At 44.6% G+C, this 24,004-nt stretch overlaps 1 protein-coding gene across 1 annotated transcript in view; it reads left to right on the top strand.

The window, feature by feature from the left end:
• Window positions 1–24,004, top strand: part of LOXL2 (lysyl oxidase like 2) — a 74,992-nt gene that overhangs the window by 29,779 nt on the left and 21,209 nt on the right. The window contains exons 4-7 of the mRNA XM_053366997.1: window positions 7,172–7,383; window positions 11,905–12,124; window positions 17,628–17,811; window positions 22,204–22,355. Of these exons, the coding sequence (XP_053222972.1) occupies window positions 7,172–7,383; window positions 11,905–12,124; window positions 17,628–17,811; window positions 22,204–22,355 (768 nt within the window). The remainder of the gene's footprint in view (window positions 1–7,171; window positions 7,384–11,904; window positions 12,125–17,627; window positions 17,812–22,203; window positions 22,356–24,004) is intronic.

Raw genomic sequence — 24,004 nt, forward strand, 5'->3', positions numbered from 1 at the left:
GCCTTTTTTAAAGATTTGAAGTTTAGGAACTTAGTAGAATATAGGAAACTGTCTGTCAGGGGCTAAAGCCAGGCAGAGGTCAGCAATAAAATAATAAAGCACCCAACATTGGTGAAATTACTGCTTTATTTAAAGAAATGAAACAGTGCCGTCCTAGTGATGAGAGCAACTCTTCCCTGTAGGTCTTGCCCCAATGCGGCAGTTGTGAGGACTAAAGGTCTCTGCCTTCCCACCGCTCTCTAAGGCCCCTCTTCCCCCATTTCCTTCCCCAGCAGCCTAAGGCTCCATCGTCTTGTCTCCCACTGCTCCACCCTCTTCATTTCTCTGCATGTTTGGGGAGACCAGGGGGGAGGGAACCCTGTCGCAGCAGGTGGGGGAGACTGCCTGGATTCTCCAGCAGCTTGACTCAACTCTGTCTCTTGGCCCTCAATCCTCTCCAGCCTCTAAATCGGGGCTGCTCTGTGCCCCAGCTTCTTCCTGCTCACTAAACCCTGTTACCTCTTCAACTTCTGACACCTCATCCTCCCAGTCTCCTCCCTCTGACCACTCATCGTTGTCCCACCACCAATCCCTGGCCTCTGAGCCTTCTTCCCCTGGGGGTGTCCTTGGGGTTTCCCTGCTGGTGCCTGCCAACACTCCTCTTCATCCAACCAGTCCATGGCACTGCCCCATCGAGCTCAGTATTGTCCACACTGACTGGCAGTAGCCCTCCATGTTTCAGGCAGGGGTCTTTCCCATCTTCCTGTAGATGCCACTGGGACATTTTGTACGTGAAGCATGTTCTGTCCCACTGAACCACATAGCCGTTCATGGAATCACAGTCCTTCCCCTTTTTAAAAGAGCTTGATTTGGAAAACAAAATCTGCTGACACTTTTTAGTCAATCTTATTGTTTTAAATTAAATTAATCATAATTGATGAATCAGCTAAACAATGTAGCTCTGACAAAAAAGTTAAAATGGGGCCCACCAATTCCCTTAGCGCCAGAAATTCATTTTCCAGGATGAAAAATAGTATTTAGTCTGGCAAAACACTCAACTGATATCTTTTACACCATCGTTTTAGTCAATGTAATATTACACAAGCAGATCTAGTGGGACTATTTTGTTTTATAGGTGTGCAAACTGTGCGCCTGTATGAAGTTGAACTGGGAAGCAGGAAAGAAAATGGGGCAAAGGCTTAAGTTAGCTTTTCTGGCAGACCTTAAATGTTGTGCTGACCTGGTAAAACCATTAGCAAACTCAAATATCCTCTGAGGATAAAAGCTATGAAATATTGCTGATGAAATTGTTCATATGTGTTCTTAGCCAACACAGGATGAAAATCAGAACAAAAGAGGGATGGATTATTATTATTATTATTTCTTTTTGCAGTACATGAATCTTCTTTTTTATACTAGAAACTTTAAGGAGGAGAAACAAGGACTGGCGTGCCACAGAAGCAGGGGAAATTTCCCAGAGTGACATTTTTTCCTTTTAAACCAACACCCAATGTGTTGGCAACTCATTTCTCAAGGCCAATTTAAAAGTGATTTCACTAGCTACAATTGTTAGTATATAAGCCTGACATGTTTGCCTATAAAGCAGAAAGATCAGGGTGGCTTTCACACTAAACTTTTCTCTGGCAGTATAATCATCTATTTACTCACTTTTTATGAAGCATTCACTGTGTTGTAGCTAGATTTTTGCATTGCAGTGGTTTTTCTCTTGTCTTCGTGTATTTTTTCAGATGTAATCCATGGTTTGCTAGTGGTTTTTTGCAGTAAAATGCTACATTTGCAGCAGCATCCTGTCTAGTGTGGAAAGGCAAAGCATAAGTAAGGCTTTTGGGGGCTACTGTGTTTGTAATTTAAAGCTTCCTCCTTGCATGTTGTGCCATTTCTTTTCCTTTTTGTGCTTTCTGTTCAGCTACTTTCTGTCCTGCCTTAAAAGAAATAAAAGAAATAATGAGAAGATTCCAGAAATTGAAGCCTTCACTGCCCCAGCAGATAACAAAGATTGGCTAATTAAAGGATAGTTAATCACTATAATCCCCCAGCTGCACTGAACTGGGAAGTAATATTGCAAAAAGAAAACTTTTAATTAATGTTGCAAGGGATCTTAATTGTGACTAAACACTTTAGAATGACTTTGGCTATGCAGAAAGTTATCACTCTAAGTGTACAACTTCTCTTTTAATTCTGCTTTCAGCTACTTGCCTGAAGGTAATGCCTGGCCAACACGGAAGGATGCTCACATGGTTGCAATCTTGAAGTGTTTTTCAGGGCTTGCTTCTGAAATTCTTTAGTGCTAAGACCAATATCTCCAGGTAGCCACTGAATATATTTTAGGGGACGGAGTATCTGTGATGGGGTTGTCTCTTTTTCACCATTCAGATATTAAAGCGGGAGGTGGGGTTGTTTAATACCGAAAAGCAGACGACTTCAGCCAGTTCCAGCAGCAATCGGCCATAAAATAATACTGCATCATAAGGACACTTGTGTTGCTAAGGTACAGGCAGAGGAGCAGGAGGTAGAGCGATGGATGATCCAGCAGATAGAGACCAAAGTCTGTGTGAGTTATGAACTAATATAAAGTAAGGTCACCCTGCATTTGCCTCTTCTAGTAATGAGGCTTTGCAGTTGGGGAGGAATGAAGGACCTGTGACCCTCCAGATGTTGCTGAACCACAACTCTCATCATCCCTAAGGATGCCTTGCTGCTTGGGGGCTGACAGCAGCTGGAATACAACAACATTTGGAGAATCACTAGTTTTCCACTTGAGCTATAGGGACTTTTCCAGCAGAATATGGAGATAGTTGGCCCGTTTCCTCTCGGAAGGGATCAGATTTATGCTGTAGCTTCAGGGAGTCCAGACAACTGTTTACAGCTCTGCAGCTAAAGTGGATTGATAGGATTGTCCCATCCAACTCGTTCTGCTTGGGGCTGGGACTCATCATTTTCTGTCTTTGACATTCTGCTGAACCAGAGCTTTGCCTGGTTTCGAAGAACACCAAATCTGGAAATCTATTGTGAAGAAGAGGAGGAAATTAGTTATTTTAATCTAGAAAATTTAGCTGAATCCTTGGAACAAATGTTTGAATTCAGTGACTTTAATGTTCAGCGGGGTCAATATTTATTTGCATGACTGCTTGTAGGGAAAACAGGCAATGTTTGACTAAATCAACATATGGTACAAAAATTCAGACAACTTATGACCTGTTTGCGTGGTGGTGAACTGACTTTAGGCAAAAGTGTGCCCGCCCCCTGCTCAATTGCATGTGCTGCCTGCCTGTCATGGACAGATGGTGGAAACTTCAAACAGCCAAACTACTGCATGATTGTTGGAAACGCCCCATGAGAAAACAAGGGCTGGGTAAAGCCACCATTAGATGCTGGAAAAGGGGGAGAAAGGAGGTCCCACATTGAGGCCCATCTTTCCATATTCAGTTTATATACAAAGTGTCCAAAAATGTACATGTTATAGAGCACTTCATAGAGAGAGTCAGCATGGAGTAGTGGTTAGAACATTGGACTTGGGAGACTATTATTATTATTATTATTATTATTATTATTATTATTATTATTTATTAATTTATACCCCACCCATTGGGCTGGGTTTCCCCAGCCACTCTGGGCAGCTTCCAACAAAATCCCCCATTCGCCTATGAAACTCTCTGGGTGGCCTTGAGCCAACCGTTGTTTTTGTGAGGATAAAAGAGCAGAGGAGAAAGAACTTCATTTAGCTGTGGTTCCTGTATTGCAGACCCTTGGGATCCCCTCCAGCTCTACGTTTCTGTGATTCTGTTATTTTTATTTATTAAATAAATAAGCTCCTTGAATCAAAAGCAAGATATAAATGTAATAAAAAGACATTCAATAAGTGTCTGATCTTGCTCTTCATTTTACGGTGCACAGTGTAGTAGTAAAAAGGAACAGCAACAGCGTTCTCCCCTTCCCCTCTTGTATAGCCCCATGTTGCTCATGTTAAAAGGACAGAGCTATAAGGCAGCCGTAAGCAGCAACAGAAACACAAACGCCATATGGGAAGGCATAAGAGATTGTAAGAGGCTTCACCTTACACTAATGAAGAGCAGGGTAGGTGCCAGGCAGCCTGGGGCTGCTGGAGAAGAGTGTTCCCAAGTCAGGAGGCCATAGCTGGAAGGACTCCATCTCCAGCCCTGCCAGGGGGGCTTTAAGGAACTATTGCTCCATTTGTGGAGCGCTGCAAAATGCAGGGTTTTCACTGCAAAATTCAGGGGTTTTCCTGCAAAAAGGCTGCAAAACTTTGGCACCAGTTTTGAGGGGATCCCAGATTTTGGGGTTCTTGTTAATGAAGCTGAGGCCATATGCAACTTACTTCCAACAGCTTTTCTTTTCATTTGATTACTGTAGATTTAAAAAATAGTAACTATTTTTCAAAATGCTACCCAATTCACTTTCAGAGGTACTGTATTATATTTATAAACAGGAAGGGGGAAATTCCACAGTCGTGACATAATGACAAATAAACCATGTATATAAAGGAAAACAAGCTCTTTGGGGTACTTTATATAAAGTTCCAGTGGGCTCCCCCCCCCCGCCCCGTGATTCCTTTTCTTCCTTTTTGTTGCCTGTCTCTGCAGCCAAGAGCTCCCCCTCCCTGGCTGGGCTGCTCTAGCTTTGGGGGGTCAGAGTTCCTGTGAGGTTTGCATGCTGCTGCTGTTGTCACGTAGGCCCTGGATGTGAAAATCAGTCTCTCTTCATGACTCATAACCCATCAATTCAGTGGAAGGGAAATCCAGACGTGCTCCAGAGGAGAATTAATTTCACAAAGGCAAGCACAGAAATCCTAGGAAATTGCTAGTTAAACCTATCTACCCTTTCCACTCTTGCAAGGCATAGCTATTGGAAGCAGAAACAGCGTAATTTTAGCCAGCAAATTTTATTTATCTGGTTGTTTGTATCCTGTCCTTCTGGGGCGCATGAACAAAGTTTCCAGGCAGCCCTCTCAGCTGGGCTAGAATCTGTGGGAATAGCCAGTAGTCAGGACCGAAGAGTAAGTCAGAATTATAGTGTATACCAGGTTGCGGGATTGCTTCACATGTTAGATTCCTGCAAAAGAAATAATGGTGTATTTTAAAATAATAGTTCCCATCTGAAACACATTTTCTCTGAAGTAAATTGTATTAGTTTTGATGGAGTTGAAAGTCAACTCATGCTTAGAATTGCAGCGTTATTTTAATTTCCAGTTTATGATTCAGTTATAATTAGTTCATTAAAAGTCTCTTTCTTTCACTTAGCCACAGGGCTGCAGCAATAGTTAGTGGCTGGGTGCGTGTGTTCACACACTAACTGGTTGCTTGTCTAGGAAGCTCCTTACCAACCCCACCCCCGACCAGGCCACCCACATGTAGATTGTGTCTAGATTGTGTCTGCCAAAGGCAGCCCCACAGATGTCACAGACTGGTTGGACACAGAGGAATGGTGGGAGGCACCCATAGCTGTCAATGTTTCCCTTTTTTAAAGGGAAATTCCCTTATTCCGAATAGGATTCCTCGCAAGAAAAGGGAAAAGTTGACAGCTATGGAGGCACCAGCAGGGGAGCCCCCAAGGGAAGAAGGCTGAGTGGTTGGAGGAAGAAGAGAGAGAAGAAGGAGAAGGGGAGATGTTGGAAGCTGAAGAGGAAACAGGGCTTACTGAGCACAGGGTGGGGTGGTCTGTGACAGAGAGAAGTCCACACTCAGAGGTAGAAGTGGAAGCAGGAGAGGAGGGAGGCCAAGAGGCAGAGATGAGTCAGGCTGGTGAAGAGGCACAGGTGTCTTCCTCTCCTGCTGCGACAAGCTCCTGCCACCCCATCCCCCCAGTTTCCAAGAACCAGGAGAGGCATGAAGAGGGCGGAGGAGAAGGTAGCTTCACACAGGCGCAGTCTCAGATTCCTTGGAGTAAACCTTGGAGAGGAGGGGACTTAGGCAGCTGTGGGGAGGCAGGGACCTTCCATCTCTGCAACTGCTTCATGGGGGCATGCTTCATAGACCTGTCGGAGATGAGTTACTATGCTCATTAGGCCAGACACTCCTGTGCAAATCCTGCTTTTGCTAATAAAGAGTTAACTCCAACTTGCTTGGTTTAATTTACTGCTGGCTCACTCCTGTCACCAGGCCTCTCTTATCTGGCCTTCAGGACTCTCATTAGCTCCTCTCTTTCCCAGGCCACACACCCCACTGGTCCTGCTCCGTGTTTTCCTCAAGTGCTTTTGCTTGGCTGGAAGGTGTCCTTGGACATTGAAACATGCCTCTAGCTTGTCTCAGTGGAGGACTGAGAAATGTGTGTGTGCACAGGGTATGTAGGTGTAGAAACCTCTGACTTTTGTGGGGCTGGAACGTAGCCTACTATGCAAAAGTAAGAGTCACATTAATTGACCTGCCAAGTTTTGCCTCTGGCCCCACTTGCTGCCCAAGGATGGTCCCATAGGAAGGAATGCAGCCCTCCAGCTGGAAAAGGTTGCCCACCCCTAATCTAGAGCCATGACCAGATCTCCAGTCCAGGCCTTGGATGTAAAGAGTCCACTGGGTGCGCCATCACTTCCAGGCACATGCCAAGGTTTTTATGATTTTCCACCCTGGTCTCATCTCACCAGGCTTCTACAATTCCTCAGGGCTTTAGAACAGCCTTGCTGAGCAGTTCTGGGAGCAGGGAGGCATGACTGGGAAAAGACCTCAAATGCCCCACTATCAGCACAGAGGCGCTCAAGGCAGCAATTTGAATCCTGGTTGAAGACTTAGTGTTGTTAGTTTAGTTAATGCACAGGTATATACAGTGCTTTTTTTCTTTAAAAAATGTTTAGGGGTACTCAAGAAAACCAGCATTTTATAGTTCAAATTGGGGAAAATAAATGCAGTAAATGGACAAAAGTACAAAGATTCACAAAATGTTTAGGGGTATGCGTACCCCTGCATACCCTCATAAAAAGCACTGTGTGTGTGTGTGTGTGTGTGTGTGTGTACGTGTGTACACCCACCCATACCGCCCTAGGATCTTTTGATAAAGGGCAGTATATAAATTGAATAAATAATAATAATAAAATAGTAATAATATTTGTTTTATCAGCGCAACAAATCTGTTGTTTGTGATGTATTTCTTGCTTGCTTTGTATCTGCGTTGTGGCCAATGGATTAGCAACAAACCTTTGCCTGTCTCCAACTCCTTTTCCTAGAACATGAACATCCAGGTGGAAGATGCCCAGATCCGACCCATCCTCTCTGCCTTTCGCAAGCGCATTCCCGTCACAGAGGGTTACGTGGAAGTGAAAGAAGGAGGCGTCTGGAAACGAATCTGTGACAGGAACTGGACCACAAAAAACTCACGTGTTGTCTGTGGCATGTTTGGATTTCCATCAGAGAAGAAATACAATGTCAGAGTCTACAAGTAAGAGAGGGTTTTAAAAGGGGGTGGTTGTGTTCTTGGGCCCTGCTTAGAGCTAGAGGTTTCCAAATGAGGTGGCAAAACCTTAGGCAAATTGCTTTGGTGTCCCCCACCCCCTGGTCAATGTATTAAGCAGCTTCTTTTCTTCCTTTAATTTCCTTCATAACAAGGGAGGCCCCCAGGCAGCTGCAGAACAGCTTGTGTTAGGAAACTGTTTGTATTGTTTTTCCAGCCTGAAGACCATGATTTGTGGGGCAACCGTGGAGGGAGGTCCAAAGGCTCAACATTTGCGGTTTTTTTGCTTGTTCTTCTGGCTTGTCAAAAGGCTGTTTCCCACTGAGGTTCCTGCTTACAGGATTCCACTGCCTGTGTTTCTTGTTGTTCTTCATTAGCGAGAAAAGTCAAAACAGAAAGGCTCCTGGATTAGAATCATGTAAAGCAGCATGGAAAGGCTCTTTCTTTTTCAAAGTCCAGATGCTTTTGTTTTTTTCCACAGGCATCAGTAAATAAGTGCTTCCAGGTGACCCGGTGTTGTGTCCAGTGCACAGGAACAAAAGATCACATGTTTATGCCAGTTCTCTCCTCCCCTCTTGGAATCTTTAAAACTCACCGTTTATATTTCAGCCTGATGCATTGTGAAAGAATTCACCACAAGAAGGGCAGAGAGAGAGAGAGAGAGAGAGAGAGAGAGAGAGAGAGAGAGAGAGAGAGAGAGACGCATGTGAACTCTGTGAACTCGCTTCTTTTTGACATGGTGCTGACATGATGCGGTGCCTTGTCAATCTATATCTGGTCATCTGCTCCTTACCATAAATTGTATCTTGTCAGTCTGCGCTCTGCATGCACTGCTGCCCTACAAGCAGCGGTTTGCAAAAGTTGAGGTTTAGTGGCAGTGCCAAAGTACTCCATCCTGCCCCACCAGATTAAATGGGGGCAGGTTATGGGCTGGCATTTGATGGCAATGGCTTGTATCCCATGCAGCACTTAGTAACTTTCTCATCCATGCAAAGTTTCTGTGTTTCCTGAATTTTGCAGTGCAGTTCTAGCAAGGTGTATAAAAATGCACATACTAGAGTAAAGTGTGCACATAAATGCACATATTAGTGGGGGGGGGGGAATCATAAAATGCATTATATTGGAGAAAATTGCATGCAAGATATGCATAGTAGAAGAAATTAGCTCTGACATGCTGATGAATTTTAAAGGAGGACTTTATTTGCAAACTAATATGGAAATGTGCTGAACTGAACTTAATATTGGAAAAATTAGAAACTGAAATTTACATATTCAGCAATCCTAAATGTGCCTGACATGAAACTCAGTGTGCACATTTAAACAGGACACAGAACCATCTGTAATAGTGGAGGTCATTTTTGTGGGAGATGTGGAATAGAGATCTCTGAAGGCAGAAAAGCTGGAGAATCATTTTGCTAGGGATGTGAGGTATGAGTTTCTTTAAAAACTGGGGAGCCCAGCCCCAGACTACCCATGTTGGGATGTTAGTTGGTATCTAGCAGCTCTCTCTTTTCCCAGTGTGTTCCTTAATACTGCCTTTGTATTTTCACATACTGCCTTAAAGGGAAAGCAAAGTCTCCAGTCACTTGGATCCAGTCTTTTTTGCACGTGACTCTGAAGCCCTGTTAACATGCCTCTCATTTCTCTGGTTTCACTCTGCATAATATTGTAAATAGCCTTTTCCACAAGGGTGGGGCCTTCCATTGACACTGTGGTTTCCACAGCTGGGAAATCAGTTTCCAAACTGGGTTTCTACTCCAATAAGCTGACTCTGTACTTCTGGGGGCTGTGGGTTAAAAGGAAACCCCCCCTTGCCCACAGAACTAAGAATTTTCATTCCCGAAGCGTAACCTCAGCTTTTACGTGCTGAGGCATTCCACGTGAGACTGCTGAACTTCATGATGGTGAGAAGCCAAAAGATTCCCAGATGCCTCATTTCGCTAAAGAAAACAACTTAGTTCATCATCATCCTTGCTGCCAAACTCTCACCCTGGAATGTAATTTGGGTTCTGCATTTGACAGTGCAGTTTTATAATTAAAGGAAAAACAAACTTTAAAGCTCTGGGAGTTTCCTATCCTACTGTTCGTTTCATTGAACTCTTTGAGGCCATTTTCCTAATCATTCTTGTACCATAAGAGCATAAGAAGAGGCCCCTGGATCAGACCAAAGCACCATCTAGGTCAGCATCCTGTTCTCACGTTGGGCAACCAGATGTGAGGAGGACCTGAGCTCAACGGCACTCACCCTATTTGTGCAACTGCTATTCAAGATGTACTGCCAGTCACAATGGTTATATTCTACCCCCGAGAGCATGGAGGCACTGTTTACCTTCCTGCTGCAGCAGTACTTCTTCATCACTTGACACAGTCCTCCGTGCGCCAGAAGCGGTCCTGTTGTCCTGTTGGCTACGTGACCCAGAAAGCTGTCTGTGGACAAACACTGGCTCCCTTGGCCTGAAAAGCAAGATGGGTTCCACAACCCATAGTCACCTTTGACTGGACTTAACCGTCCAGGGGTCCTTTACCTTTTTTATTATTCTACTCCCACTGTCCCAGGCAGTACGTATATCCCTGAATAGTGGTTTTGGGGAATCCCAAGTTGGTATGGTGTTGTTGTACTCAGGTCCTGTTTTGCAGTTTCCCACTTTGGTTAGCCACTTTGAGAACAAGATGCTCTATTAGAGGAGCTAGTGGCCTGATCCAGCAGGGTTTTTCTGTTTTTATGCTACCTTGATAGTGGAGGCAGTGTATAGCCATCGTGGCGAGTAGACACTGAATAGTCCTACCCTCCATGAATTTGTCTGATCCTCTTTTAAAGCCATCCAAGTTGAGAAGAGCCCTTCTGGATGGTGTATTTAGTCCAGCATCATGTTTCATGCACTAGTCAACCAGAAGATTCTGGGAAGCCCACAAGAAGGACATGAAGACCATTGTCCATGGGAAACATAGGAAGCTGCCTTATACCAAGTCAGACTTCTGGTCCATCTGTCTTAGTATTTTTGACACTGACTGGCAGCAGCTCTCCAGGTTTTCAGTGAGGGCTGTTTCCCAGACCCATGCAAGTCAGGGATTGAACCTGGGCTGTTGACATCCTTCCCTACCTTGGCCCCGCGGTATCTGAGCTTCAGAGGCATACCTGGAAGTCTCTTTTAGCTATCATGGCAAATAGCCACTGATAGAACTACTTTCATGGATTTGTAGTGAAATGTCTGTCTAGCACTAGTCAAATCCTTACAACCAGATCAATCCTCAAAGCAAAATCCTGGCTACCACAAGCAGCTGCCTCCATCAAGCAACTCCCAGGCATTTGTCAATTCACAATCTAAATTGCTGACACAAGTAGATAATTCATTTAAAAAAAAACTATTGTGGATTTAGGCAGCATGGAAGGTTTCCTCAAAGCATTGCACAACACAGCATTCTGAGATTTTTACTGCCATGCGTAGCAGGGATGGTGAACCCAGGTCCCTTCAGATCATAGCTGTCAACTTACAGATTTGAAAATAAGGGACCAGCAGCCAAAATAAGGGACCTGCAGCCTCACCTGTTCCAGGCACTCCAGTCTTCCTGTCCTCCTGCAGTCTGGTCAAACTCATGCTGGTAGCTCCGAGAACACTGTCCAACCAACTTTGTAACCAGAGGTTCAACTGAATAGAATCTAAATCACATGCATCACAAGGCCTATGCAGCCTCAACTTAAGATGGCTCCCCGGCCTGGCTTTGCACTGCAAAGTTTGCAGCAGCACGTGCAACAAAATGGCATCCAGCATTCAAAAACCCCCTCAGCTTGCATTAACTAGCCACACACAAGGCATGCAAGCTCCACCCCCCAGTCGTTCTTAGACTTCTTATTGGGTGAGCAACACAGCCAAGCAACACAGTTGGAGCCTCCCTCCTCCCTGGCCGGCAGGGATAGAGGGAGAGGAGCTGCTTCATTTGAAATTTAAGGGACATCATTTAAGGGACATTTAAGGGACATCCATCAATAAGGGACAGCAGCGGGACATGGCGCTGAAATAAGGGACTGTCCCTTCAAATAAGGGACAATTGACAGCTATGCTTCAGATTCAGTTGGACTTGCTCTCCCATCGTCCCTGGCCATTGGCCAAGCTTGTTGGGGCTCATGGGAATTGGAGTCCATTAGCAACTGGAGGACCACAGGTTCCCCTGTCCTGCTATACAAGACATTGAATCCTTAAAGCCATATTGAAGTAGCTCAAACCTTGGTCCTGAACTGAGAGCTCTTCTTTTATGTATAAGAGATGTGTTCTTAACGAGTTTCTTCCCTGTTTCTTTCATGTATCTCAGCTCAAGACAGTCCTGTATATGCATTTGGATGAATATGCTTATTTGATTGTGTGAATTTACCTAGCTTGCATGTGAGCAGTGTCACAAGACTTGGCCCATAAGGACAAACCTATTGCTTCAACTAATCTGGCTAAACACAACTTTTTGTTATCTCAGCATGTTGCTCTCCGTGATTCCGGTTTCTTCCTTCCTTCCTTCAAGGATGACAGCAGCCAGAAGAAAGCACACTTATTGGGCTTATTCCATGGACTGCACGGGCAACGAAGCACACATCTCCAGCTGCAAACTGGGCAATCGCATCAGCACAGCTAGTGGGAACGCAACATGTGAGAATGGGATGCCTGCCGTGGTGAGCTGCTACCCTGGTCGTGCTTTTGCCCCTGGCAGCCACAGTGGTTTCCGAAAAGCTTTCCAACCTGAGGTAAGAGAGACAGAAATATGTTCAGCTATTGCTGAGGAGCATAAATTTGTGGAGCTTGAAATAAGCTGTGGGTATTCAACCAACCATGTGGCTCATGTGGAAGGCTTAAGCTAACACTCTGCACCATACGTTTGAAGCACTCTTATACCACTTTAACAGTCTTGGCTTCCCACAAAGAATCCTGGGAACTGTAGTTTGTTAAGGGTGTTAGGGGCTGTAGCTCATCACAAACTTCAGTTAGCCATGACTGTTGAAGTGGAATGGTGTGGATATGACTGAGACAAATGTTTTCTTATCTAAATCTACATATGAAGGCAACAGGAAAGTGCTGACTCCACACAGATCCCATGTCTGCTTGCCATCCCCTGATCCAAGGACAGCCAACTTGTGGCTGAAGAGCCACACCCAACTTTGGTCCTGATTGTCTCCAGCCCACGCAACCTTTCTGATTGCATCTTTTTAAAATTAATAATAATATTTATTAAGTTTTCCAATTTAACAATCCAATAAAAAACACATTAAAAACATTTCAAATTATAAAATAATCAAACAGTCCAAATCTTATGCCAAATTATAAATCTTTGTTTGACTTCCCATGCTCTGAGGTGGGGCGGTGGCGTTTATCTCACATTTATTCTGCTCCTAAGTTATTCTCTGATTGCATCAAGTTGGATGCAGTGACTCAAATGTCTCTCATTAATTTATTACCTTTCCCCCAAGGTGCTCAGGGTTGTATACATTGTTCTCTCCCCTCCCCTTTTTATGTTCATATGGTGAGAGCTAGTGACTGGTCCAAGGTGATTCTGTGACTTTCATAGCTGAGAAGGGATTTGAACCAGTGTCTCCCTAATCCTAGGCCAAGCATGTGTCTAATCCATTACACCAATGGGAGAATGCCTGCCCACATTCTTCAGCCATGGAGAGGGCAGACACTCCCTGGCCAAGTTTCTAGTGGGAGATGCACAGTGATATCATGACCTGGTGAGTTTGGGGCCTGAGTAAGTGGACTATTGCTATCCTGTTCGCTGAATTACTTGCATTCAAGCATGTCTTCACTGTAAATCAGCCTTTGTCCGCCTAGAGCCCTCTAGACGCTTTGGACTCTGCAAACTCCTGTCAGCTCTAGCCAGCCACAGCATCTTGGGAGCTGAGGGGCACCAGGTTGACATCCTTTACTCTCAGTGAACCATGTGAGAGGTTTATGGATCTCTAAAAGAAAACTCTTGGTATCCTCATCACAAAACGGCAGCCTTCAGATGTCCTTGGGGGAAGCTGTTGCCATTAAACTGGGTACATCAGTGCCCACAGCACTGTAGCTTAAGCCTATTTCTTTCACAGTTAATGTGGCTGAAAGTTTGCACAACCATGAGCAATGGGATAAGATATTCCAGTGTGACTCATAGCACCTTTCCATGAATTCCTTGTGCATATTTGGGCATTATTTACAGAGCTGTAGGAATACACATACTCTCTGGGATGCAGTGACGGGATAACAGTGTTCTCAACAGTTGCCTTAGTAGATTCTCCAACCACAGTACAGTGGTACCTCGGGTTACAGATGCTTCAGGTTACAGACGCTTCAGGTTACAGACTCTGCTAACCCAGAAATAGTACCTTGGGTTAAGAACTTTGCTTCAGGATGAGAACAGAAATTGTGCGGTGGTGGCGTGGCAGCAGCAGGAGGCCCCATTAGCTAAAGTGGTGCTTCAGGTTAAGAACAGTTTCAGGTTAAGAATGGTCCTCTGGAACGAATTAAGTTCTTAACCCGAGGTACCACTGTATGAACCCATCTTTGAAACTGCTATCTATCTATCTATCTATCTATCTATCTATCTATCTATCTATCATCTATCATCTATCTATCCAGTTGCAAAAGTGGTCCAGGAATTAAGGGATGGTTTCGTTGCTGATATCATGGGTATTAACCAATGATTACTCATAACAACTAGCCCCTCACCCCAATTCAGAGTGAATGGTACAAGAAAGCAGTGGCGTAGCGTGGGGGTGCAGGGGGGGCCGGCCGCACCAGGTGCAACATCTGGAGGGGGCGCGCTCGCACTCGCAGCTCTCTAAAATCCACGGGTTAGGGGGCGCAAATTACTTGCCTTGCCCCGGGTGCTGACAACCCACGCTACGCCACTGCAAGAAAGTAACAACCACGCTGAACCTCTTGTTTTCCAAAGCTTACCACTCTAGAACAGAAATGCATGTTTGTTTGTCAGCAGGGAAGATGTACTCAACTCAAGCTACATTTACTACTCTTAAAAAGTTGCATCTGTCTTCAGTCCATCAGAGCAACATTTGTACTGTAACGATGCTAGTGTTCCTATTGTGCAAGGCCTCGTTTATAGCCTCCCTCCTGTTTTGCTTTTTGACTAAAGACAGCGTATGTTCCATTTAGTGCTGGAAATGGCAAGGCTCTTGGCAAAACACTTGCCACATTCTTGTTCAAAATTCTTCTGTTCAAGCCAACTGACTGCTGAGCTGGCTGGCTTGGCTGAACTTGCAGCTCCTTGTTTCTCTCGTGCTGTCTGCTATTCTTGCTATGTAGATGTTAAATGTGGACAATTCCTTTCCGTTATATAACTGTGACTTGTAACAGATAAACTACCCAAAGGAACATACAGTACAAGCATTGGTTTTGGATTTTTTTATATTATAGATAAATGTTTGATGCTGGTGAAACTGGTTAGCAGCACTCCTGGAGATTATGGATCCATGACCCCATCTTGTATAAAAAAGCTGCCACACTTTACTGCATGGGTAGGCAAACTAAGGCCCTGGGGCCGAATCTGGCCCAATTGCCTTCTCAATCCGGCCCACAGACAGTCCAGGAATCAGCATGTTTTTACATGAGTAGAATGTCTGCTTTTATTTAAAATGCACCTCTGGGTTACTTGTGGGGCATAGGAATTTGTTCATATTTTTTTCCAAAATATAGTCCGGCCCCCCACAAGGTCTGAGGGACAGTGGACCGGCCCCCTGCTGAAAAAGTTTGCTGGCCCTTGCTTTAGTGTCACGCCTTCTTTCCTACATTCATAGCAGAGATAGAAATTGCAACACAGGAAGCATGATACCATTTAGGTTGCAGACAGATCTATGGAGCTGGATTGATTAGCCTCAGCCAGGCACTTCCAACTTCCAAAAGGTTGCAGTCTATTCACAGTATAAAAAACTGGCAGTGATCTACCCATTGTCATTGGAGGGACCAGGAGCGTGCGCGGGGTCATAGCTGTCAACTTACAGATTTGAAAATAAGGGACCAGCAGCCTTGAAAATAAGGGACCAGCAGCCTTGAAAATAAGGGACCTGCAGCCTCACCTGTTCCAGGCACTCCAGTCTTCCTGTCCTCTTGCAGTCTGGTCAAATTCATGCTGGTAGCTCCGAGAACACTGTCCAACCAACTTTGTAACCAGAGGTTCAACTGAATAGAATCTAAATCACATGCATCACAAGGCCTATGCAGCCTCAACTTAAGATGGCTCCCAGCCTGGCTTTGCACTGCAAAGTTTGCAGCAGCACGTGCAACAAAATGGCGTCCAGCATTCAAAACCCCCCTCAGCTTGCATTAACTAGCCACACACAAGGCATGCAAGCTCCACCCCCCAGTCATTCTTAGACTTCTTATTGGGTGAGCAACACAGCCAAGCAACACAGTTGGAGCCTCCCTCCTCCCTGGCCGGCAGGGATAGAGGGAGAGGAGCTGCTTCCTTTGAAATTTAAGGGACATCATTTAAGGGACATTTAAGGGACATCCATCAATAAGGGACAGCAGCGGGACATGGCGCTGGAATAAGGGACTGTCCCTTCAAATAAGGGACACTTGACAGCTATGCGCGGGGTGCTGTGTGGAAGGTGGTGGCTAATTGGACGCGGGAGGGGGGGAGTTTTAAGTGGGGGGGAAGGAAAGGGAGGCAAAAGTTCTCTCCCTCCCCCAAGCGAGCCCTTTCTCTCCCCCTGCTGACAAAGGGAGCTGCACAGTTGATGCGGATCAGGCTGTCACACACAGACCAGAACTGACTATCGCTCCAGCTCTTTCCCTCTAACTATCTGCCCAACTATCTTAGAAACTATCCTTTTATTCTCCCTCCCAAAACAATGGCTCCACTCCCCTTTTGGTAACCAATCAGAGAGAGGCTCCAGCCCTCTGGTGGAATTCTGAGGCACTGCATCACCAGACTCTGGTCTGGCTCAGCTGTCCGTCACACCATCATTTGATTCCAAAATGCATCCACAAAACACCTGAGATCTGTGGGAGAAGGAGGTTTTTTTCCCTAATGGAACCTCAGACTAACCTAGCTGAGGTGGAGTTCCTGGAACAGCCCTATTATCCTGTAAGTCATCAGAGAGTGCATTTATTTCAGCACCAATAATTGCTCTATTTGTTTTTTATATAGAAGCATGGATTTTCAGTCCTCTAGCCTTATGGGGAAGTATGTACATCGTGTCCTTGGATGAGGAACCTGTTTTCAGTTTATTTAAAATATTTCCTATGGCTCATAGCTGTTGATGTTCTTGTTGGATTTGGGGGCCTGAAGGAACATGAGCTTTAGATACTCCTGAGTGGGCATAGCTGTGTCTCTTTTTAATTCCAACTTTTCAACAATCATTATCATTATCAGTAAAGGCTGAAAAGATGAGATCTTTATACCTGATACAAAATTCTGTCAAACAAATCAAATGAACCATGCAAGTTCATCTCTTCTCCCTCCTCCATCCAAATTTAGAAAATGTGCACAAATGTGTTAGGATTACACAATCTAGTCTGCTTCAGCTAATCATAGGGAGGGGGCACAGAAGCTCCTCTTGACCTGTCGACTACTGAGAAGCCTAATCTGTCCCAGAGTTAAAAAAGAAAGTAGGCCAGGATCTACCTCATATTCCTTGAAGTGCCCATAAGTTGGGAGAGGGAAAAAATTAATTTTATTTGCATTTTAATGAGAAATTACCTAATTCACATTTCTGAAACCAGTATATAAACTGAAAACACATCTATTCTTCAAGATTCAGCGTTGCCCAAATTTTGTGATGCAGTTCTCTGACCAAATAATTTGTATCAAACTGTGTATATTAGGTGAAAGTGTACATCAAAAAGATCATATTTGGGATTCTTTACAGAAACTGCATAAACAAATGTACATTTTAAAAAATCACTAAAATGATGTGGAATTTCATTATTTGTTTCCAAAAAGCAAATTGCTGTGAAAATGTGAAGAATTGAATTAAAGGTTGAAAATGTGAGAAAATGACTCTTCTATCCGCACAATGAATCGTGCCCTAGGTTGCGGCATCACTTAACCATCCCTCCTTCAAAACAATGTGTGTGTTTAACAACAATTTGCCACCTCCAGTAGTGTATTCAGGAAAATTGCATCTATAAACTGAGTTAATTTCATCTCCAGTTCCTAGTAGGAAGCAAATTGCTCTGCGTTATAGACAGTTGCCTGTGACGGTTACATTCCTGTGAACTTAAGGGTTTTTCCCCTTGGTCTTTATCTTTCAGTTTCCACTGGTGAGGTTAAAGGGAGGAGCCAAGATTGGCGAAGGTCGCATTGAAGTGCTGATGAATGGGGAATGGGGAACTGTTTGCGATGACCAGTGGAACCTCGTTTCTGCAAGTGTGGTCTGCCGAGAGCTAGGCTTTGGATCTGCCAAAGAGGCTATTATGGGTGCAAGGCTTGGCCAAGGTAAGCATGCTTCCTGTGCAGGAACCTTTAGAGGGGGCTGTCAGGACAGCAAGATGAAGAACTCAGTGGCTGAGCGCCTGCTTTGCGTGAAGAAGATCCCAGGTTCAATCCCCAGTACCTCTGGTTTAAAATAAAGGGACGAAGTATCAAGGGCTGGGCAACAACTCAGCAGCCCTTGGAGAGCTGCTGCCATTGAGAATATTGACTCAAGGTGGCTTGCAGATAAAAACAGCTAAAAACATTAAAAACCATCATTGAAAAAATTAAACACACACACACACACATGAGAGAGAGAGAGAGAGAGAGAGAGAGAGAGAGAGAGAGAACCATACAAATAATGACAGTAAAATAGCACAGTATCAGCCTTTCATTAAAAGCAGTTGGTTCCCAAAAGTCTGTTGGAACAAGAAAGTCTTCACCTGCTAGTGGAAGGACAACAAGGAGGGAGCCTGTCAAACTTCTCTAGAGAGAGAGGTCCATAGTCTGGAGCATCCACTGAGAAGGCCCCCTCCCGCACCCCTACCAAGTGTGCCTGTGAGGGTGGTGGGACCGAGAGAAGGGTCTCCCCCAAAGATTTCAGGCAGGCTCATATGAGGGAATATGGTCTTTCAGGTAGCTTGGACTTAAGCCATGTAGGGCTTAGGTATAGGTATGTAGAGTAGATAATGTCAGGTTAGAGGGCAAGTCGTCTAACCTGGAACAAGGCATCTTCCTATGTCCCTATGCATACTCACAGATCCATACAGGGCCATACTCACAGATATTCTGAATACCCACAGAGGGACTCGTATTAGGGTGCAATGCATGTCTGTACAGACACACATTGATCTCACCTGTGGGGAATCTTATCAGTGGAGGCTGGGACATTCAGCCTTGGGGAAGTTGCAGCTCTTGCTGCCACCGCAACATTGTCCTGCATTGCAGCTTTTGTTTTTCCTTCTAGATGTGAATGACAACCACTTGCTTACTTGAGGGGTGCACTTGATCCCACCCCAGGCCTGGGTTCAATGTCTTTATCATGCTAGAAAAGAGGGGAAATCTTTTTTGGCCCAGATCTGCATTCCTTTATGGGCCACGTCCAGGGGGGCAGAGGATGAGCCCAGAGGCAAAAGAGGGCAGCAGCAGCAGCAGCAGAGGCAGCAAAACGGGTGGGGCGATGAATGTGGCTCCTACATTTAGCCAACGGGAAACAAAAAACAGATTTTTGACACACAAACTCCATCCAGGCAAACAAGAGGCATTATCAGCCCCAGGGATATGTTCTTGGGGTGCTTTGGCCTGGCTGGAGCAGGTCCTTAAAGTGAAGAGAGCAGGGCTGGTGCAGGTGGGGCTTGGGCAAAGTCCTGAGAGCCAGATGGAGAGGCCTGGAGGGTGACATTTGGCCTCTGGACTGGCGGGGGAGGGGTGGGGATTCCCCATCTCTGTCCTGGAATGTGACGCAAGGGAGAGGGGGAGAGAAGCATTTTGCAATATTTGGAGCTGGTCTGCATCTTCATTGCTTAAAAGTATATCCTCCTTTCCCTCTATAATGGGATTATTATGTTAAAAACAATCAAACACAATATGAACAAATAATTAGAAAACTCCCAGCAGCCAAAATACCTGGGAGATTTCTAAAGCCTGATTAAAAAGAGAAGTTATAAACTACTTTCCTGAACGCATACAAATCTTTAGGTTTTAAGAGGCGGGAAATAGGCCCAGGGTCCTTATGTGGCCTCGCTGCCCAGACCTCCCCGCTCCCCATGGGTGTTTTTGCCTTCTTGGATTGTATCCTTGAACTCTGATAATGCCTGCATGGAGAAGTGTGTTTGTGTTGAACAGGGATGGGGAGCTCTATGTCTTTCCAGGTGTTGGTGGACTACAGCTCCCATCTTCCCCGGCCATTGGCCATGTGGCCCTGGGCTGATGGGAGTTGGAGCCCAACAGCATCTGGAAGACCACAGGGATAGAAAGTAGCCTGCTGTGCACAGGGTAAAGGTTTCCAGGGCTGCTCTACCCACTTTTGCCTATGGCCCCATCCATTGTGGGCATGTGGCCCCCAGCAGGGAGCGTGGTCCTCAAGCTGGGAAAAAAGGTTCCTTGCAGCTTTGTGAGGCAATCGTTTCCATGGACTCTTCCTCAAGCCTCCAAATCATCCCCCAGGCCTGTGTTACTATCCACTACCTAACCAAAAACCACACCATAAAACATAATGGAAGGGTGAAATGCCTCCAAACTGTGTGGTTTGGGGTGAAGGAAAAGAAAAAGGAATAAAAACGTATGAGACACACTGCAGCTCTCTGGAATCTTAAAAATGCAAGCTTGCCAGCCAGGCAGCACACAAGAGTTCTCTGATGTGAATTTAATTGCAGTTATGGCTGCAGAAGTGCCAGCCATCTCATGAAAAGGTTTGGCTGCCACGTGAAGGGCTCAAACGTGCTGCCTGCTGCCACATTACACAGTCAGACCCTGGAAACTCTCTCTTTTTTTTACCGTCTTGGGTGGCTGAGCTGAAAAAGACCTCTCTCTACCTGAGGCCTTGGCAAGTTGCTGCTGCCAGCCAGAACAAGCAATATTTGGTTTGATGGATCAATGCTGTAACCAATAAGGTGGCTTCATATGTTGGGGGCAAAATGCAAGCGTAAATGAATTTGGGGCCTTTCTTAAGTCCTTAAAACCCATCTAGGCTGGATATGCTTAGATTGGAGAAGAGAAGATTAAGGGAAGACGTGACTGTGGATCAGACTTGTTGTCTCAAGGTGGCAGGACTAGGAACTGATGGGTAGAAATTGCAAAGAGGCATATTTCAGGTGGACAGTGGGTGATGCTTTCTATTAGTGAGGGGTGTTTGACAGTGCAGCAGGCTGCCTCAGGTATTTATGGGCTCTCCTTCATTAGAGGTTTTAAAACAGATGCCAGACAGCCCTCTGTCAAGGATGCTATAACTGCATCCTGCATGGCAGATCCAGCAGATCCATCTCTAGGATTCTTTGATCTGGTAAACTGGGGGTTTTCACATCAGTTAATTGGCTCCAAACCCTCACATTATGGATTGTATACAACTAACCTCTTCTCAGAGTAGACCCATTGAAATTAATAGACCTAGGTTAATCATGTCTATTAATTCAGTGGGTCTACAGAGTATGCCATTAGTGAAAGGCTATAACTACAGAAATACACCTGCACACGCAAACACTCATATAGTGGAGAAAGTGCTGGACTTGAGAAAACAAGGCCTCCAAGCCCAGCACAGAAATGAAACTCACTAGGAGATCCTGGGCTGGTTACTGTGAGGATAAATGGGGAACAACCCCAGACATGCTGCTTTGAGCTTTTGTGATGAAGAATAGAATGCACATGTGATAAATGCATCTACTGTATGTGGGTGTAGGTAAGTTGCACCCTCCCAGCCGATGATACATTTCTTTGACTCCTGGAAAAGCTGCTTCTGCTCCACACTCTCCCAAACAAAGCCTCTCTCCATCAGAAGGTGGCATCTTCTGATTTATGGGTTCTTGGGACAGGTGTTGGCTCAGGCACTTTGCCCTTGGTTGGAAATGTTTTGCTTGGTCCTTAAAAAGTCAAGAAAATCACACACTTTTTTTTTAAGCCAGAGGTGCCAGGGATTGAACCGAGAACCTTCTTCATGCAAAGCAGGTGAATGCATTAGAGGCTAAGGCCTCTATTGTATTGTAGGGACCTACTTCAATGCCACAAGACTTCTCAGTAAACACACACAGGTCCAGGCTGCAACAGATTTATTGGAGAAAGGGCTTCAGGCTTAACAAGCAATCAACTTTGGCTAACTAGGTCCCAGTTTTATCCATGTTAAAGTGGGAAGTGTGAGTCATTCTACACCCAAAAAACCAAATAATTTTTTTTATTATGATAAAATACTTATTCAAGCCTTATTCAAGCTCAAAACATCCTGTGGAATCCTTTTGTATCCTCAGAAGGCCAAACAATCTTGGACTCCTCAAGTAGCCCACCTGTATTTGAAGTTACTTGTTTTTCTGTTCTTTTATATTGCCCTGGAAAAAGTATCCTAGTTCCCACTGAAATGTCAGAGCTTGATCAAGTGCAGGTTCCTGACGGGGAGGAAATTGCCAAAAGTGCTGGGTAATATATATTTTGCTTCCAGTTCCCCAGCTGAAGTTTATAAATGATGGAGAAGTGGAAAGTTGGCCTTTCTTTTCCTTCGGGCCTCTTTATTGTAGCAAAATAAACTACTGGAAATAATTTCTCAAGCAGTTTTTAAAAAGTGGCAAGAAGCATTAGCAGAAATCCTTACTGTGGTCTTCTTGGGTTAGTATCTGAAGTTTCTAGATCTTGGGATTTGATAAGTCTAGAGTTCTGAAGTATGATATCTGAAATCCAATGTTTCTTCATCTTACTTGTTGTTTCTTCTTCAAGGTATGGGCCCCATTCATGTCACTGAAGCAAATTGCAAAGGATTTGAAAAGTCTTTCACAGACTGCAAATTCAGCACCCAGTTAGGAAGTTGCACTCATGAAGAAGATGCTTCTGTTAGATGCAATGTTCCAGCTATGGGATTCCAAAACCAGGTAAGGAACAGAGCTGTCTTGTCTATAATGGGAGAACCATTTTTCTTCCTTTTTTTTGGTATTTATGATATTTTCCACAAGCAACAGTTCCCCTACACAAGCAAGTGTGAAAATAAACTCTGAGCTAACTCACAGGAGCTAATTCACAGGAATATTTCAGAAAGCCAGCACCCTTTTCCACAGCTACTGCAAAAGTTGGAAAGTTCAAACCATGCTGGCAATTTTGAAATGTCACACTAAACCATAGTTGAACATGCCAAGAATGAACCTAGATGAGTTCGAGGGAAGGGCTTGCATGCTGCCCTGCCTGCCTCTCCTCTAGCATGGCTTTGGTTTCCAATTTCCCTTAACCACAGTTTAGCTTGCCGTAGGTAACCTAAGCTGTAGCTAATGTTTACTGTGGTTTTTTAAAAATAAAACAAACTAGCTTCATAACCCATGATTCACAGGTTGTCAGTTTATGAAACAAGTAGCTGCATTTAAGCACCAAAGGAAGAGAAAAGAGGTGGGAGTAAGCAAACCTAGGGGTATCCGAAGTAGGTCTTTGTTATGCTAAACTAGGGTTTAGTATGACATCAAAACTTTCCCACTGTGGGTGAAATCCAAAATCCACAGTTCCACAACAGCTTTATTAGGATCAGCCAAAATGTCAGAAAGTTTTGAGCAAGCTTTTTGAATTCTCCTGCACTTTTCATCACACAAGATGTTGAACAAAGTGGTAGCAGGAGGGAAGGAAAAACATGGCGTAGTCTTTTTATCCTCAAGGCTGCAGTACTTAAGCTGGAGTATAGCAGGAGTCATGCAACATTAACCTGAATGCAGAGCTCTCCATCCCTTGCCTGGTCATATCAAGATCCAGAGCTCAATAGTAGACAAGAGTTGTGCATTCTGAAGATCTCAGGGTTGAAGTCTTTGTATCTCTAGTCAAAAGGAGGTCTCAAGGATGGTGCAGGAGAACTTCCAAGCAGATTGTGCCCATGGCTTTCTGATCAATGTTACTTCCTTCATCAGGTATGCCCAGTTCTATTTTTCTAGAAAAGGAAGTGCCGGAACTCACTATGGGAACCTTCCTCATTGTTTTAGAACGGCAATGGTGCCCACCTGAGAGGTGCCAGAACTGAGTTCCAGTGAGTTCCGGCTGAAAAAACCCCTGGGTATGCCACATGTCATGCATTGATCATTAACTCCAAGAAAATAGGCTTCTTTCAATTTTAGAAGCACAAAATAGTATAGCCACAATCAAAATGTCCAGAAGAGTGCTGGAGGTTTTTACTCTGAGCTATTCTGGACCTAATGGTCAGGGGTCCCTTTACCTTTATTCCCCTTCAATCTAGAATAATATTATTGGGATACAACTTGCTTGTTCACTAGTATTGCTAAGGAAACACAAGGGATGTGCTTTGGGGCAGAAGAACACTTGGGAATGTCTTTGTGGATTTGTTGTTCACCTGTATTGGAGGGATCATAGCAGCAGAGTCGTATGGGTCAAGGAGCTAAGGGCAACTCCAGTCTAGGCTGAAGCAAAGGACAAAATCTATTACAGTCCTATGGTTCATGGTGCTAACATATTTGCAAATGGGCAGCCATTTGTATTTGTATGAGACTCGTTGTCACCCTCATGTATTTGTGTATTGCTAATGCTGCTCTGC

This window comes from Podarcis raffonei, chromosome 15 (genome assembly GCF_027172205.1).
Source record: "Podarcis raffonei isolate rPodRaf1 chromosome 15, rPodRaf1.pri, whole genome shotgun sequence".
Lineage (NCBI taxonomy): Eukaryota > Metazoa > Chordata > Lepidosauria > Squamata > Lacertidae > Podarcis > Podarcis raffonei.